The sequence below is a fragment of the Pelobates fuscus genome, chromosome 5, assembly GCF_036172605.1.
Source record: "Pelobates fuscus isolate aPelFus1 chromosome 5, aPelFus1.pri, whole genome shotgun sequence".
Classification (NCBI taxonomy): Eukaryota; Metazoa; Chordata; class Amphibia; order Anura; family Pelobatidae; genus Pelobates; species Pelobates fuscus.
The window spans coordinates 145,355,173-145,374,656 of NC_086321.1; the positions used below are offsets into that span (position 1 = coordinate 145,355,173).

The 19,484-nt window shown below is 42.2% G+C and overlaps 1 protein-coding gene across 3 annotated transcripts in view; it reads left to right on the forward strand.

Moving 5' to 3' along the window:
* The first annotated feature begins 210 nt into the window (after window positions 1-210).
* CHFR (checkpoint with forkhead and ring finger domains) overlaps window positions 211-19,484 on the forward strand; it is a 68,532-nt gene continuing 49,258 nt past the window's right edge. For all 3 annotated transcript variants that reach the window (XM_063454415.1, XM_063454413.1, XM_063454416.1), the window contains exons 1-3: window positions 211-284; window positions 14,356-14,488; window positions 18,218-18,317. In XM_063454415.1, the coding sequence (XP_063310485.1) occupies window positions 14,368-14,488; window positions 18,218-18,317 (221 nt within the window). In that variant the 5' untranslated portion in view covers window positions 211-284; window positions 14,356-14,367. The remainder of the gene's footprint in view (window positions 285-14,355; window positions 14,489-18,217; window positions 18,318-19,484) is intronic.

Sequence of the window (19,484 nt, forward strand, 5' to 3'; positions counted from 1 at the left end):
TCCAGAAGTTTGGTCCTTAAGGGGTTAAACAGCTGACCACCTACCCCACTAGGGAAGCGAGGTGAGAACGTTTCTGTTCTCCCACTAGGTGTCATTAGTTGGGAATATGCCCAGAACAAAGATGGCGGCTCGCTCTCCTCACGTGCCTTTCTTGACGTTCTAGTCCAGCTCGTAGGGGGTTTCCATGGGAGACGCCACGTCCGCGGTAGCCCCGCCCTCAGATCAGCTGATGTCGCCTGGGTGGCGCTGTAACAGGGAGACGGCGGAGGAAGAATACGGAACCGGTAACCGTGACACCCGGGGCGGGCGGGGGCTCGGCCATGGCTGAGAGACAGGGAGCCTAGGACTAGTCTCATATAGCACTGGCACCCAGAGACCCATAATACACAATGACCATCACGGCAAGAGTCCCGGGCTACCATTAGCCCAATATCCGCCATACTAGCCCCGTGTCCTCCATATTAACACACTGTCCCCACACTAGCCCAGTGTCCTTTATATTAACACACTGTCCCCACACTAGCCCCCCGTCCTCCATGTTAACACACTGTCTCCACACTAGCCCCCCGTCCTCCATGTTAACACACTGACCCCACACTAGCCCCCCGTCCTCCATATTAACACACTGTCCCCACACTAGCCCAGTGTCCTCCATAGTAACACACTGTCCCCACACTAGCCCAGTGTCCTCCATATTAACACACTGTCCCCACACTAGCCCCCTGTCCTCCATATTAACACACTGTCCCCACACTAGCCCCCTGTCCTCCATATTAACACACTGTCCCCACACTAGCCCCCTGTCCTCCATATTAACACACTGTCCCCACACTAGCCCAGTGTCCTCCATATTAACACACTGTCCCCACACTAGCCCAGTGTCCTCCATATTAACACACTGTCCCCACACTAGCCCAGTGTCCTCCATATTAACACACTGTCCCCACACTAGCCCCCCGTCCTCCATGTTAACACACTGTCTCCACACTAGCCCCCCGTCCTCCATGTTAACACACTGTCCCCACACTAGCCCCCCGTCCTCCATGTTAACACACTGTCCCCACACTAGCCCCCCGTCCTCCGTGTTAACACACTGTCCCCACACTAGCCCCCCGTCCTCCATAGTAACACACTGTCCCCACACTAGCCCCCCGTCCTCCATAGTAACACACTGTCCCCACACTAGCCCCCCGTCCTCCATATTAACACACGGTCCCCATACTAGCCCAGTGTCCTCCATATTAACACACTGTCCCCACACTAGCCCCGTGTCCTCCGTTTTACGGAAGCAGTCCCATCTCCTGCTTACAGGCCCGGTGTAAACACAGACATAGATTGAATGTGCTGATACTTCTCCCCATCTGTCACGCCGTGTTGTGGTTCCCTTAGCCCCACTGTGGGCAGACATTTCCCCCAGTGTCCCCGGGGAGGCTGACATGTTCCTGTCTTTATTGTATTGCCAGTTCCTGGTGCTGTTATCAGTGCCCCATCCATGTGTCTGCATTCCCTGTATACTAACCCATTTATACTGCACCCACCCTATCTGTCTTTTACTGTGAGTGGTTGGTAATTTTGCCATATCTTACTCCAGTGTGTTTGAGCTGTTGTTTTACTTTGTCTTGTGTTACCTATTAGTCATCTCCCTAATCAGCCAATAGTGTGCTAAAGATCTCCTTCCTGTGTGTGATGTCAGAGAAAAATTAAAGGGTACCTGTTACAGTTGCGCTTTTAAAAAAAGCATTTGATTCTGTCAATACATTGTGCTGGCAAAAGTGGAGAGGTAGGGAACTTTCTAAAAATAAGTCTTTCTGCCCCCTGTCAATGAAGGTGGCAGAGAGACCTATTAAAAATGGGTACAGTGGCCCTGTCCTTTAAACCCTAACATTGTCATGGTGACAGCCACAAAGGCAATTCCGTTGCACTGACACTAACTAAAACTCGTTCATGTGAGGCTGAAGCCCATAGGAAAGAACTTAAAACAATTATTTCCTATGGGGAAGCTTGAAATTGGACAGGGATGGGTGGGAAGAGGTACACAGGGACAGGGAAGGGAGATGAACACTAAATATTCTTGAAAATATAAAATAATCTGACTGGCATGTATATTTTGTGCACTTACCACTTAATTAATAAATAAAAAAAGATTAGCAAAAATAAAGAAATAATAAACCTGTTCAGTTAACAGTAGATTTGTGGCGAAATGGTTTATTTTCTTAAAATGTGAAATGTAAAAAATATCGGTAAGTTATTGGCTATCGGCCTGAAAGTTCACAAATGATCTGTATCGGCTCTAAAAAAAAAAAATCTGTTGACCCCTACCCCGTACCCATATCACACCACCCTTGGTATATCAATCTCGTATAAACCTCCCACTTTCTTCACCTACAGCATCCAATCACTCTTTTTACCCATTTCAAACATCACCTGCCCTAGCTCTTCAATCTCCCTCTACAACTCCACCCTCTACTCTGTACTAGATATCATGTCATCTCCATTCCCCAGCTTTCACTTCCTCCCTGCATGCAGAGATCAAGAGACAGGAGGAGAACGGAACGGGCTGACAAATCCCAGCCTGTGATTTGCCGAGCACTGCTTTTTTTTTTTTGTAAATATTTATTTTTGCAGTGCATAATGAGAGAACATACAAGCACGCGGTGCCCCAAAGGCAGTCCACTTGCATAATTCGAAACATAGGTTACAACGGGGTACATAGGAACAATGCACAATTTTATATATATATTTAGTTACCAGAGGATAGGTCGCGAGTTTATATATATATAGTAAACATGCTATTCAAGTTAAGAGGTCACGAGTCTAAATTTAGTAAACATGTTATTCAAATTAAGAGGTCACGAGTTTACACATAGAAAACATGCTTTGCAAATTAAGAGGTCACGAGTGTATATGTATTAAACATGCTATTCAAATTAAGAGGTCACGAGTTTACACGTAGAAAACATGCTATGCAAATTAAGAGGTCACGAGTGTATACGTATTAAACATGCTATTCAAATGAAGAGGTCACGAGTTTACACATAGAAAACATGCTGTGCAAATTAAGAGGTCACGAGTGTATACGTATTAAACATGCTGTTCAAATTAAGAGGTCGCGGGTTTATGCATAGTAAACATGCTATTCAAGTTAGGTTGTAAAGACCTGACACTGGGTATTAATAGAACAAGTCATAGCAACTAGCAGAGGCAATAAACATAATAATACTAAAGAAATAATAAAGAAAATAAAGGCAATCTACAATCACGCTGGTGAGGGATATATCTGGCTGATACCCTGGTTGCATTAGGTCATTTATGAGTCCGCTTGTGGTGTTCAGCCTATGCCGCATATAGGCCATGTAAAGCGTTGTCGCCCGGTACCAGTCTCTGCGTCCCCCTCCTGTTCTTTCCGTGTGCGGTGTCTGGGCAGAATGAGATGTGATCTCCGAGTGCTGTTGGGCTTACACACCCTACGGTTTAAGGGGACTGTCTCTGATTTGTGCCATACTTGCTGGGGAAGTCTGGAGCTCTGCGGTCGAGGTGGGTGGGGATGTCCTCGCTGGTGGTTTGGACGGCAATGCGTTGCCCAGTGTTGTGGCTTCTTGTACTTTCTCCTGTTGATGGTCGTGCGGGGGGGTGTTTTTTCTTACCGCTTTGTTTTACAGGCTGACCCCCGGTAGCTGCTGGGCTTCCCGCCGGCTCATAGTGTAGCTTTCTGGGTTGTTCTCCCTCAGGAGATCGATGGGGTGGCTCCGCAAGACGAGCTTCCAACTTGGCCCAGAAGCTGGCAAAGATCGCGTCCAAGCGCTCCAGCACATGTTCGGCGGCCCCTTCTCTAGCCTCCATGGGCTGATGCAGGCATGTTTGCTGGGGCTTATGCATGGCCGCCATTTTAGGTGACCCGGCCTCGTGCAGGCTTTGTGAGGCGGCAATCGCTTAGGGTTGGTGTAGGCGTCAGCCAGTGGATACCGGGATGACCCCCGCCGGTCCAGAGGGGGGGGGGGGGGGAGGGATAGTTGTATTCCCGGGTCTGCTCGAGTTGTCCAAGGTGCCTGGGGAGCGGCCGTCTCCCCAAGCTCAGGCTTGTGCAGGCCGCAAGTCGCTAGCAGGACGTTCCGGGGTCGGACAGGCATCCAGCGGGTATCCACCGGTGCACCGTCGGCCCGTCAATAAGGTGAGTGCGCCCTGCGGTCTGGTTGATGGGCAACCCGGGTATTAGTCTCGTTTTTTAGGCCCTGTTGCAGGAGCTCTTGCAGAGCACATCTGGCTGCCTTAGCTGTCAGGCTCCGCCCCCCCGCCGAGCACTGCTTTAATATGAATCATTGGTGGATATTTAGTCTCCACTTATCTTTTATGTGACCAATCAGTGTGCTCCTTCACTGCGAGCTCCTCTGAGCTGTTAACTGTACTACTAGTCTTCATTGTCACCAGTCAATGATCTCTCTTATTATTATTTTATTATTTATATAGCGCCAGCAAATTCCGTAGCGCTGTACAATGGGTGGACTAACAGACACGTAATTGTAACCAGACAAATGGACGCACAGGAACAGAGGGGCTGAGGGCCCTGCTCAATCAGCTTACGTGCTAGAGGGAGTGGGGTATAGTAAAAACAAAGGGTATAAGTAGGGGTAATAGGTTACTAGAAAAGTATTCACTGAGAACTTAATAGGTTATTTTTGACAGTTACACAAGATAAATTGTGGTGGGTTTAAATGATATGCTTTCCCGTAGAAGTTTGTTTTCAAAGATTTTTTTGAAGGAGTGGAGACTGGGTGAAAGTCTAACTGAGAAGGGAAGGGAGTTCCACAGAAAAGGTGCAGCCCTGGAGAAGTCTTGGAGACGAGCATCAGACGTGGGAGTACGGACAGAGGATAGGCGTAGGTCTTCGGCAGAGTGCAGGGGCCTCGACGGGACATATTTGTGTATTAGAGAGGATAGGTAGGTTGGAGCAGCATTATGTAGGCACCAGAACCTTGAGCCCTGTATCTAACTGGCAGCCAATGTAGGGACTGACAGAGGGGGGAGGTGCGGGCGGATAGGAAAATGAGCCTTGCCGCTGCATTCATTATAGATTTCAGCGGTGCAATCTGTGAACACGTAAGACCACTGAGAAGGAGATTGCAGTAGTCAAGGCAAGAAAGAACAACGGCATGGACCAGCACCTTAGCTGCGTCTGGTGTTAAATAAGGGCGGATGTTTTTGAGATGGAAGCGGCAGGATTTTGCGATTGACTGGACATGAGGGGTGAAGGAGAGGCCGGAGTAAAAGAACACCTAGGCAGTGAGTCTGCGAAGTAGAGGTGTTGGTGACATCGTTGACTTGGAGGTAGACAGACACAGGAGTAGCAACACTTGAGTTCTGTTTTGGAAAGGTTGAGTTTAAGGAAGTGGGCAGCCATCCAGTTGGAAATCGCAGAGAGGCAGTCAGAGACACAATTCAAGATGGGCGGAGAGAGATCAGGAAAGGACAGGTAGATTTGTGTATCATTTACCATTTTGAAAAAAGAAACCATTTCTCCTCAAATCTACTGTTAACCCCTTAACGCCGTTACGGCGTTCTATGCCGTCGCGGCTTTAAAGGGCTTTAAAGCCGTTGCGGCAGCATAGAACGCCGTAACGGCTTGCAGCCCCAGGAGCAGAGGTGTACTCACCTCCGCCGCGATCCTCTTCTGGGGGGCTGTCTGAGAGCCCAGGCAGCCCCCCTCCGGCAAATGAGGCCCCCGGGGGCCATGTGATCGCTCTCAAAGAGCGATCACATGGCCCCCTATAGCTGGCTATGGATCTGCCAGCAGGGGGACTGTTTAAAATATTAGACAGTCCCCCTGCTGGTAGGTAGTGTAAAAAAATAAATATAAAAATGTTATAAAATAAATTAAATGCCTTTTTATATATATATAATATGTATATATATTATATATATAATATATATACATATTATATATATGTAACGTCATACGTAATGTATTTTAATATTAATATTAGTATATATATTAATATTAAAATACACTTAGAATGACGTTACATATATATAATATGTATATATATTATATATATAATAGATCTACATATATATATTATATATATATACGCATAATTACAATAATAAATAAAATATTGAAACAAAATATAAAATAAATTATATATTCATATGTAATTTCATTCTAACTGTATTTTGTTATTAATATATATATATTGGAAACAGAATACACTTAGAATGACATTCTATATATATCTATCTATATATAAAATACAAATAACCGCAAATATATATAGAGAGATAAATACATATAATTACATAAAAGATTACATTAGTATACACGTAGAATTTATATACCTATAAATGCATATATATTAAAATTCTACGTGTATATTTAAGTAATTTTTTAACATAATTATGTCATTTGATTAATTAAAATTTGATTGACATGCCTGACAACACAGGGAGAAAGTGCAGAGAATTTAATTCGCATGCACTATATTAGACCCTGTAACTCTCCAAGACACCATAAAACCTGTACATAGGGGGTACTGTTTTACTCGGGAGACTTCGCTGAACTCAAATATTAGTGTTTAAAACTGGTAAATTGTATTACAACGATGATATTTTAAGTAAAAGTGACGTTTTTTGCATTTTTTACAAACAAACGGCACTTTTATGGACTATATTATTGTTGTAATATGTTTTACTGTTTTAAAACACTAATATTTGTGTTTAGTGAAATCTCCCGAGAATAACAGTACCCCACATGTACAGGTTTTATGGTGTTTTGGAAAGTTAGAGAGTCACATATAAGGCTTGCATTTCATTTTTTTGACATTGAAATTTGCCAGATTAGTTATGTTGCCTTTGAGACCGTATGGTAGCCCAGGAATAAGAATTACCCCGATGATGGCATACCATTTGCAAAAGTAGACAACCCAAGGTATTGCAAATGGGGTATGTCCAGTCATTTTTAGTAGCCACTTAGTCACAAACACTGGGCAAATATTAGTTTTTTGCTTTTTTCACACAAAAACAAATATGAACGCTAACTTTGGCCAGTGTTTGTGACTAAGTGGCTACTAAAAAAAACTAAACATACCCCACGTTCAATACCTTGGGTTGTCTACTTTTTCAAATGGTATGCCATTATGGGGGTAATTCTCATTCCTGGGCTACCACACCGTCTCAAAGGTAACATTACTAATCTGGCAAATTTCAATTTGAAAATGGAACGTTCTATATTTGACCCTGTAACTTTCCAAAACACCATAAAACCTGTTAATGGGGGGTACTGTTGTACTCGTGAGACATCGCTGATTACAAATATGTGCATTTTGTTGCCGTAAAACCTAACAGTATTATGACATTTACAGCTAAAATGTGAGGCGGAACTACAAATTTAAAAAAAAAAATCAAATTTCTCACAGTTTTTTTTAATTTTATTCATAATAAATTGTTTCAAATACAAATATTTTATATGAAATGAAAGCCCTGTTTCTCCTGAACAAAATGATATATAATAAGTGTGGGTGCATTTAATATGAAAGAGGGGAACTACGGGTGAACAGACATATAGCGCAAATTCCAGTTTTTGTTTACGTTTTGTTTTGATCAGAACGTGTACTATTGACTCCGTCCTGAAGGGGTTAACTGAACAGGTTTATTATTTAATTTTGAAATCTTTTATTTATTAAGTGGTAAATGTACGAAATATACATGCCAGTCAGATTATTTTATATTTTCAAGAATATTTAGTGTTCATCTCCCTTCCCTGTCCCTTATTCTACCCACCCATCCCTGTCCAATTTCAAGCTTCCCCATAGGAAATAATTGTTTTAAGTTCTTTCCTATGGGCTTCAGCCTCACATGAACAAGTTTGTTAGTGTCAGTGCAGCGGAATTGCCTCTTGTGGCTGTCACCATGACAATGTTTTACATCACAGGGTTAAAAGGACAGGGCCACTGTACCCATTTTTAATAGGTCTCTCTGCCACCTACATTGATAATGGAAGCCAAAGGAGCTGATGAGTTTACCAAGGGAGGCAGTATAGATAGAGAACAGTAGGGGACCAAAGACAGAACCTTGGGGAACGCCAACAGAGAGGGGTTGGAAGAAGAGGCAGAGCCAGAGAAAGGAACATTGAAAAGGCGTTGGGAGAGGTAGGAGGAGTACCAGGAGAGAACAGTATCCCATAGATAGAGATTACGGAGAATGAGAAGAAGCTGTTGATGAACAACCGTGTCAAAGGCAGCAGAAAGATCAAGGAGAATTGGGATAGAGTAATGGCCGCAAGATTTAGCAGCGATTAAATCGTTGGATACTTTGGTCACAGCTGTTTCAACAGAGTGACGAGCACGGAATCCAGACTGAAGCGGGTCAAGCAGAGAGTTGGACTCGAGGAAGTCTGTCAATCTCGAATACACAACTATCTCAAAGATCTTGGAGGCAAGTGGGAGTAGCGAGATAGGACGGTAGTTGGATGGGGAGTTGGGGTCAAGGTTGGGCTTTTTCAGAATCTGCGTTATGGTTGCATGCTTGAAGGGTGAGATAAATTTGCCGGAGGAAAGGGAGAGATTGAAAATTTTAGTGAGAGCAAGAGAGGGAGACAGTGCGGATGAGATATGAAGGAATAGGATTGAGGAAACAGGGGGTGGGGCAGGAGGACCAGAGCAGAGCAGAAACCTTTTCCATTGTAGTCGGTGTGAATGAGCATAAAACAGCGGAGGGAGTGGGGTTGGGTGATGTATTGGAAGGGGAGGGAGAGAGTTTAGATTTCTTTCCTGATTGTAGAAATCTCAGTGAAGTGAGTTGCAAAGTTTGTGGTGGACAAGGTGGTTGGAGGAGGGGAAGCAACAGGGTGAAGGAGAGTATTAAAAGTGTGAAATAATCGTTTGGGTTTGTGGGAGAGTGTGGTTATGACAGTATTGAAGTAATTTACTTTTGCAGAGGAAAGAGCCAGAGTGTAGGAGCGCAGTATTAATTTATAGTGGAGGAAGTCCGGTGTAGAGTGAGACTTTCTCCAACAGTGTTCAGCAGTTCTGGAACATTTTTGGAGATATCAGTCAGCTTGGTGTGCCAGGGTTGTAATTGGGAACGCTTGCTGCGTTAAGATGTAGGAGGTGCCATGATGTCTAGTTGAGAGGAGAGAGTGGAGTTGTAGAGTGAGGTTGCAGATTTAGGGCAAGTAAGATTAGAGATGGATAAAAGGAGAGTTAAATTTTAGTTAGTGCTTAAACCCTCTTCTAGATCTTACCGAGAGCTACCAACCTATTAAAGGGTAATTGTCATTTATCTGTATTTTTATTCTTGGTACCTTATAACTAATATAAATTGGTGAGTTCTGAAAAATAAAATATAATTTTAGAACTGAGCACCTTCATTGTGGTTCTACATCAGTCATTACTTTTATCTCTGTCCTATGTACTTTGTAGTCTTAGAGAAAGCATACAGAGAAAAGGAGCAACTTAAATAATGAGAACTTTGTATTAAAGTCACCTGAACAACTTTAGCTTAATGAAGCAGTTTTGGTGTATAGAACATGCCCCTGCAACCTCACTGCTCAATCCTCTGCCATTTAGGAGTTAAATCCCTTTGTTTATGAACCCTAGTCACACCTCCCTGCATGTGACTTGCACAGCCTTCCATAAACACTTCCTGTAAAGAGAGCCCTATTTAGGCTTTCTTTATTGCAAGTTCTGTTTAATCAAGCTACTGAACAAGAGGTGGCTGTGCTTCTCCTTTCCTCTCGCCCCACCACTTGATCCTGTCCCATCTCACCTTATCAGATCTCTCTCCCCTTTTCTTGTGCCTTCCTTAACACACGTCCTCAACTGCGCTCTCTCTTCTGGTATTGTCCCCGATGACCTTAAACATGCCACTGTAGTACCTATGCTGAAAAAAACATCTCTCTACCCGTCCTCCCCCTCTAACTATCCTCCCATATCCCTGCTCCCTTTTTCCTCAAAGCTTCGTGAAAGACTTGTCTTTACCCGTATGTCTCACTTCCTCAATTCCAATTCTCTCCTTGACCCTCTTAAATCTGGATTCCGCCCCCTCCACTCTACAGAGACTGCTCTTATCAAAGTTACTAACTATCTAATTGCAGCTAAATCCAAAGTCCACTACTCCATACTAATTCTTCTTGACCTCTCTGCTGCCTTTGACACTGTTGATCATGCTTTCCTTCTTCAAACTCTTCAATCACTCGGTCTCTGTGACTCTGTCCTCTCGTGGTGTTCCTCTTATCTCTCCCAATGCTCATTCAGTGTCTTTTTTTTTTTCTAATAATACCTCCTCCCTTTGTCCTGTCTCAGTTGGAGTCCCCCAAGGCTCTGTCCTTGGTCCCCTTCTATTTACTCTTTATACTGCCTCTTTTGGCAAGCATAATACCTAATTTGGATTCCACTACCACCTGTACCCTGATGACACTCTGAGATATCTCTCCTCCCCAGACCTCTCCCCTGCCGTCCTGTAACGTGTCACTGCTTGCCTTTCTTCCAACTCTGACTGGAGTGGCGGGCGGCGGCCAGGAACTAAAGAAAGTATTTAGAAAACTGGGCAGACTAGATGGGCCGAGTGGTTCTTATCTGCCATCACATTCTATGTTTCTATGTCGCCAAACTGATTTTCCTAGTCAGGGGTGTCTTTCCTAATTTCCTCTAGTCGGTCCTCTCACTCCTCTCTCAGTCCTTACATTGGCTTCCTGTATCATATAGGAGTCAGTTCAAAGTGCTAACCCATATCTATACCCTTCTCGGTCTCTCTGCTCTGCCCGTGACCTTCTCCTGTCCGCTCCTTGCACCCATACAGCCAACTCATGCTTGCAGGACTTCTCGCGGGTGGCTCCCCTTCTATGGAATAGCCTGCCTACCGCCATCAGACTCTCCCCTAGTCTTCAATCGTGTAAGAAGTGCCTTAAAACCCATCTCTTTAGGAAAGCTTATGGACTCCCAGGCCTGTCACATTGTCTCTTGCTCTCTCATAAAAGGCAGCACTCTGCTTCACTCCCACCTTATTTGATTGATATTTCCTGTCCTATTGTGTTTTATACCCCACCTCCTATAGACTGTAAGCTTGTTTGAACAGGGTCCTCTTCAACCTATCCTTCCTGTAAGTTTTCTTGTAATTGTCCTATTTATAGTTAAATCTTATAATATTGTAAACCGCTACGGAATCTGTTGGTGCTATATAAATGGCAATAGTAATATTTGTGCATGATAGAGGGGATTGGTCTAATTTCTTTGTGGGATCTCTTATCTAGTCCTAAATTCTTGCGTGTGACTATTTGAACCACTGGAGGAGTGTTTGCTTCTGATACTGTCATATGAAGCATTTTTGGTAGCTATATTGTCAGCCAAAAGAATTAGAGAGCTACAGACTCAGTATCTGTGTTTGAACCCTTCCTTTTGTCCAAGGTGTTAAAAGATGTAATGCAGAATCAAAAACTAATTATACCTACTTTTTGCAAAAACCCACTAGTTCGTCACAATACCCAATATAAGTTGGTCCTACACTAATTTTAACATTGGAGATTAACGTGCTAACTACAGTTAAAACTGTTTCAAGAGACTCCTGTTTTCCTGTGGTAATATCCAAAGGGGCACCTATAGTAAACTGGGTGCGATACTCAGGCCAATGGGAATCTAGTCTGGATTCCAAATTTACACAGAAATAGAGACTTGGGGGCACACCCAGAACAAGAAGTTCAGTTACATTGAGTGGATGTCAATTCTAGATGTGTATTTAGCCATTACATCAAACAGCTGAAGATCCAAATCCTCTATTTCTCCATTTCAGAGGCAAGAAAACAAGCCTCAAAAGTGACTTTGTCAAGGTGAATAATAAAGGCAATTCAGTTATGCTGTAAATCGGTGGGCAAAAATCCCTCCTGTCTAGATCTCATTCTACTCAAACAATTTTCAAATCTTTAAGAGCTTGTGCACCATTGGATACTGCAGAGTGGCCATGTGATCATCATTTGATACGTTCACCAGATACTACAGAATAGACATTTTGGCAACTGCTTGTTTCATCCCATTTGTGTCCTGCTGCTATACAACAGAAAAGATGCTACAGTTTACTTATCACATATTTTTTTCCTTGTTGTTGTCACCAGTTCAACCCCCCCTTCTCCCCCCTCCCCTATTTAACATAATTGGTGTTTTGGCATAGGGAAGTTGGTATTTTGTGATGCTTTGGAACCATTGAGCCTTCCTGGGGAAAACTGGATTTTTATGGTCTTTTACTATACAAATATATATATTTGTATTTTGCTCCTACTAGTTGGCGAAAAAAAGATTTCGTAGTTAAAAAAAAAAAAAAAACAACAAATAACAATAATTTAAATTAAAATACTCTTGTTTACACGCCGCATTACTTAAGTCCCCTATAATATACATTTAAACATTACATTTTGATTTATGAGGCAAATTTCTTCTATATCTCGCCTTCAGCTTTATCATTAATGCTCTCCAACTACCCCTCTGCAAATCCACCTTCTATACCTACCATCTACTGTATCGCCAAAATTACCAGCTTATACAGGCTTTGTCATTATATAGTATCCACCTAGAAACCTCAGGTGTGATAAAAACCCACACACTCATAGTTTGCTTATCTTATTTGTCCTATCACTGCTTATCTTTGCCTTTCATTCCTCCCACATGAGACATTTACTGCTTTTCCATATCCACTTTGACTTATTGAAATGGTTATGGTGTCTGTGTCCTTGTCACCTGAGTGCTCTGAGGCTCTCACTGGTATGATTTGGGATCCTGAGTCGCTCTTAAACCAATTGAAAACCGTTTAACAATGAAACGGGGACAGCGCCAGGCGATTACAGGCACCATAACATTTTCAATGTGGGGGAGTGGCTGTGGTGCCTGTAGTTTCCCTTTAACTTTACACTTTTCTCTTTACATTATTTATTTTGTATTTTCTCATGAATTATGTAGCTCTTTTGTTCTGTTTTACATTCATTCTTCTTGCTATACTTTTTATTTGCCATCGATAGTTCTTTATCCATCCTATTCTACACCAGTCATTTTTATGCTTCTGTCCATCTCCTACTCTTGTCTTCTTTGTCTGTGAAACTACCTTCTTTGTCTTTCAATTTGTCTTTTTTTTTCTTTGGTATTCATTATTTTTTCCCCCTCTTGCTTCTCGATAATTTTTGCATCTTTTGCATGCATACTTTTCCTTCAAAATTCATTGTCATTCTAATTTGTCAATAATTATCTCCTGCTCTCATTCACTGCCTCCTTCCTCTGATTAACACAGTCCTCCTGCTCCGCCTGTGTATTCTATCAATGATGTTCATACTTAACTCTAAATGATGAGAGGTCTCTCCCCACCCAACAAACAGATAACTGTTATTAGCGGATTATGCATCCGCCCTTTGTATTCTTGTAACTAGAAATGAAAATTCCTCCAGCCATGTCCCTTCCCCCTCCCATTTTCTTATTAAGTAAACTGTGTCCATCCTGTAACTTCTCCACATTTGCAAGGCAGGAGTCCTCCCCCAGCTAATCTAACACCGCCCTCATGCAGTCTGTACCATTCTCAAATTCCATGGCACCTCATTACCCAATCAGGCTTCCACATTTGCAGACAGCTGCTTACAACCCCCACTGTATGACTCAAAATGTGAAATCCCTGAGAACAATATGAGGAGAGAAAAAATATATATATTTTAATGTCTTTCTCTGCAAATTCCCTACCAGTTTGCTTATGCAGCTCGAAGTGGGAGTCTTTCTGATGCTTGTTCCTTTAGCAGTACAGGCAAAAGCATTTGGTTTTCTCTGCATGTTGGAATGTTATCGTTTGCAAGGTTCAAACATTCTGCAGCACTGTACAAAGGGATCCAAATTATAAATGTATGCTACATATCATTCCATATTTCAGATGAATTGTTTCAATCCATTTTATTCCAATGATGTTTGTTTATTTATTAAAAAGGTGTTATATTGCATGTGCATATTTGTATCTTTATATTGCTTTGTTGTAGGAGTGCTCCGTTAATAACATGCTATGCTTTGTTTAATGACACCACCTTCCAGCCTTGATTGCAATACTCTATGCTCTGCAGTAAATAAAAAGCGCTCACTTCATTGTAAGGATGAATCTGCTTCGCTGCAGTCAAATCTATGTCCATTTTTACACTTGTCTTTCAACATCATGAGGAGTTTAAGGGGTTAATGGTTGAATCCTTTACCCACTACCTCTTGAGGAAAGTGGTAGAATAATGTCTTTCACTTCATTCTTAGCAGCTACTGTTCTGTCTGGTTAGTGGGGAGGGGAGCACTTGAGTCTCCCTGATGTATAAGTTTAGGCCTCCCTGCCCCCCAACTCATTGTTGTTCTCTACTGCTTGTTTCAGAAGTGAATTAAGATGGAAGGCTTGGGGGAGAGAAAGCCTTGGGGAAAGCTGTCTCGGCTCCCAGCAGCTGGCTCAGAGTCTTCATCTGAGCTCCTTCTCTGCAAGAAGGAATGGACAATTGGGAGGAAAAAAGGTAAGTCATCACCTTGCGGTTCCTAGACATTAGTAGAAATAAAGTATCATAATACACGAGAGCCTCTTTTTCCTCCTCCTTTAACCTCTACTTTAGTATTTGGGTTTTGTAAACCCTACTGGGTTTATTCTTAATCTTTGCACAGATTGAGGGCTTGACCTTGTTCTGAAATCACTTTCTGTGGAATTTTAATACTAAAGTGTTATGACAAGTGGGAGTTATTCACTAAACAGTGAATTGAAAACCATATTACACAATTAATGCTAAATACTCAAGCAGAGTCTGAGAATTTTCCCTGTAGCAGAGTCTTAGAATTTTCCCACATCAACTCTTTTGTCCTGAAATTTGCATTTCGGTTTAAAATTCATCACCCTTTATTTCGTTTTTTTTGTTTTGTTTTTTTGCTGTGGGGAATTCAGATAAAATATACGTAAGTGTTTTACTTTTCTTTCCCTACTGAAGAGATGGCACGCGTAAACAAATATTCTGCTGTGCAGAGTATTTTAATCAAATTGGCATATTATATGAAACCGATATTTCAAATTTAGTAGGAAGCTTTATAATACATTTAGTTTCATAAACTCCCAAGTATGTGTTCTGTTTAATTTACAAATAATAGGGTTCTCCATAAGAATTCCCCCCCACCACTGTTTGCCTTTGTCGTTGATGCCTGTGTGATTTGTGATGTTTGCAGTTGTGCTGTGCATGTTTATTATACTAAAAAGCCAAACTGATGTAACGGAGTACTGTAAAATACTAATATTTGATTAAGAATCGTTGTGTAATAAATTGACAGCCTCCTTATAAATATACTTTAATACAACCATTCAGATTTCTGAATTGCTCATAAAAAAAATAAATGAAAAAAATCCATAACATTGTATTCATTATAACAAGACTGGGCATTTTTATAATATCATCAATTATATTGTTTTAAACAAATATAACATTCTACATTGTTTTATCATCTTAATATAGGATAGAAAAGGGGCTGGGGGCGGGTCTGACAGCTGAATGATATAGTCGGAAATGGAGGAGCTCCTTGGGTAAAGCGGTCGGGGTTATAGTGCTCCCCACAATAGTAAACTCTTGTTGCCTGTTCTGAGAGACTTCTGCAACCATTAACAGATCGAATAGGCCTATTCTTCAAGATGGCCGCCACATTGGGGCCTGCTACACCTTATGCCGACACTCAGCTGGCCTACTCTGTGGATCCGGGAATCCAAGCTTTTGATCGACTATGCATACAAATCTAGGCTAAACTACTTAATCTGAAGATCAATATTTCATCTAGGGTCAGATTAGCCCAAATGTGTCTTTAGGTCTAGACATGGCAAAATGGTCTATTCACAAAACATTATTGTTGATCGGTCTCAAGCAGACACCACCGCAAAGGTTCAGTTTGGATTCCCTCCTGCCGCTCACCTGACCATATATTTCCCACTTGACACCGCTGAGGGCTTGTGTCTGGAAAGTTTTTAGTACCTGGCATGCACACTAAGCGCAGCTGGCTTCAGGGGAGCATCATGCAGGAGGGAGATTCATAGGATTGGCTGGACTTCAGGTTCCTGATGGCAGTGTCTGTCCTGCCGCAGGCATCGGCTGTGTAGGCCAAGCGCCCTTCCTACAGCAGTGTTTGTTTTATTAATCTGTTTCTTTAACGTACCTGCTGTGGCTACCTTTGTTATCCAATGGCATTTATCTTTCTTTCTAAATCTGGCAACCCAGCTATCGTTAATTCAAATTATCATGCCAATTGCCAATAGGTAGTGGAGCTGGTGCCACTAAAAGTGTAATATTTTTCAGTGCATCTTCAACACTCCCTTATAGCAGGCAGGTTAATCTTACCAGTACCAGTTTATTTTCTCTTAGCCTGACCCTTTGAGTTGTTTTATTCGACAGTTTTTAAAAAATAGAGAGGCAATGTCACTCTGTATGCACTGTCTTATGTGTTCCATGTGATATATTGATCTACTGCATACATATTTTTCAATGGCATGTACTATCTTTCATGCCTTCAATAAAAAATTAAATTACGTAAATTAAAAAAAAAAAAACATTGGCAAAAATAAATATTAATAAAAATGTAAAGAATTGAAACTACAGGGTTTTTTTGTGAGTGAAATTAGGTGCTTGAATTTAAAATAAAATTAAAATCATCATCTTGTTGGCAGTTAGGCCTGCAAACCTTTTTTCTTCACCCATTGACAGAAGGTCTAATTAAGATTTGTCTTAGTATTTGTTGTATTATATTTTGATGTACAATGAAAACACTTTATATAACTGTTAAGCACAACAGTTTAACTACAGTTCCCTGTTAAAAAAAAAAAAAAAGGGAGATTCCATAGAGCAGGCTTCCCCAAACTCCGGCCCTCCAGATGTTGCTGAACTACAATTCCCATGATTCTATGAATGAAATAGGCTGAGAATCATGGGAGTTGTATCAACATCTGGAGGGCCAGAGTTTGGGGAAGCCTGCCATAGAGGGTCCGTAAATTAGCATTTGATTCACTTGCCAAAAATCTTGTATTGTATGCAGAGTAAAGCATAAAAAAAGACATATATGCTAGATGAAAATGTCCTCTTTGCTTCCTCTTGGTGACGTAGTGGTTTAATTGCAACCTTCATACACTGTAAAGTGGCACCCTATTACTGCTGGCCACAGAGAAACATGTACAACATGTGCTGGAGTCCGCAAATGGGGCTGGGCCTTTACTGCCCCTCTAGTACGTCTTAAACAACAACACCTAATTGTGGAACTTTCCTGCAAAACAATGCATCTGGGCTTTAGTGATAGCATGATATGTTATGTTTGCTTTTTACTTTAACCCAGTGGTTCCAAAACATTTTAGGTTCAAGGCGCCCTTAATATTTCAATATTTTTCCAAGGAACCCCAAGTCAAAAAAATTTCTAGGTTGTGTATATATATATATATATACAGTGCTGTGGCATATACTGGGCCCCTAATCTTGGGAGTGGCACTGGTAGATTATTTAAAGAAACAATCCAGGCTCACTAACCACTACATTACGTTGTAATGGTTATGGAGCCAGTAGTGCTCTCCCAGGGTAAGTAGTCAAACTGTTTAAGAACAGTTTGACAACTTACCTGGGGTCTGCCGGGATAGGGGCTGTAGTGTGTGTGTGGTGCAGTGAGTGCGTGTGTGAGAGATGCAGTGTGTGTACAGGGGTGCATTGTGATTTTGAAGGATGTAGTTTGTGTTTGTGTGTGTGTGTGGGGGGGGGGCAGTTTGTGCATGAGGGTTTCAGTGTGTGTGTGTGTATGGGGGAGCTATTGTGTGGTGTGGGGGTATGAGGGCAAATTAATAAATATATACTTTTTTTTTTTATTAAAAATAAAAAGGATGCTTACCTCGGAGAGGGGACATTTCCTGCAATCCCTGGTGGTTACAGTGAACTCTAGTAGCCTCAGGAGTTGCTAGAGTTAGTTCTCGTGAGATTCGGAGCGTTGCCGTGGTAACCACGGCAACACTCCGAACTCATGAGAGGAGAACCCGGCAGGGCTACAGGTTAGAGCTCCCCTGGGTCCTCTCTCCCTCCCTCCCTGCCGGCTGTCAGCAAAGTGCTAGCGGGCCTGAGAGGGAGATTAAAATGTCTAACTTTTTTTCTTAATTGCTAGGAAGTTGTTAATAAAACTTAATAGGACTTAGCTGTCAGATCTGAGTTGAATCTGGTATCTTGATGACTGTATTTCTTTGCTCTTTTTAGCCTGTGACCTGTCCTTCCCTGGTAACAAGCTGGTTTCAGGGGAACATTGCAAAATTACAGTGGATGAAGAATCTGGACATGTTTCTTTAGAAGACACCAGGTAACTACTAGAAACCATTAAGCCTTTCTACCTGTGATGGGTTATATAACCATAAAAATAGTATGTATATGGTATACCAGTGTTTAACGAACCATGGAACCCTCTTCAAGCACTCTTGACAGTCTGGCTTGTGTAACATAATATGACTTTGCACATGTTGGATTATAAACATTGGATTATAACAGATGTGAATAAGGGCTCAATATCAGACAAAAGCTAGCAGCAATTCACCAACAAGGGGTTCCCTCATCATATGCACAAGAGATAAATCCGTTAACCAAAGCATATATGTGTATATACAGTGAGGGGAAAAAAGTATTTGATCTCCTGCTGATTGTAAACGTTTGCCCACTGACAAAGAAATGATCAGTCTATAATTTTAGTGGTACGTGTACCGTATTTATTGGCGCATAACACGCCCCGGTGTATAACACGCACCTCATTTTAAGAAGGAAATTTCTCCCCCTCTCATAGTATTCTCCACCCCTCTCAGTGTTCCCCCACCCTCATCCCATAGTGTTCCCCCCCCTTTCCATAGTGTTCCCCCCCCCCATTCCATTGTATTCTCCCCCCCTCCCATAGTATTTTCCACCCCCTCCCATAGTGTTCCCCCCCTCATCCCATAGTGTTCTCCGCCCCCCCCCCCTTGTCCCATAGTGCACTTTCCCTCCCCTTGTCCCATAATTACTTACCTGTCTTGAAGCGTGGGCCGGCTTCACAGCGCGCACCGCGGTACAGGAACTTAAATTTCAGATTCCGGTTTCCGGCGGGACTGAAAGTAAGTGTGCACACTGAGTGCGCACTTCCTTTCAGTCCCGCCGGAAACCGGAACCTGAAATTGAAGTTCCAGTACCGCGTGCGCGCTGAACACCGGCCCACGCTTCAGGACAGGTAAGTAAACCTTCACATTCGCTCCATAAGACGCACAGACATTTCCCCTCACTTTTGAGGGGAAAGAAAAGTGCGTCTTATGGAGCGAAAAATATGTATATCGGCGTATAACACGCACACATCATTTGCCCCCTATTTTCAGGGAGAAAAAGTGCGTGTTATACGCCAATAAATACCATGCAAAACAATATAATTTTTGGCTTGTGCAAAAGCCCATCATTATACAAAATCTTGGAACACAGGTATATGTATATTAGTACAAAAACACAACATGTC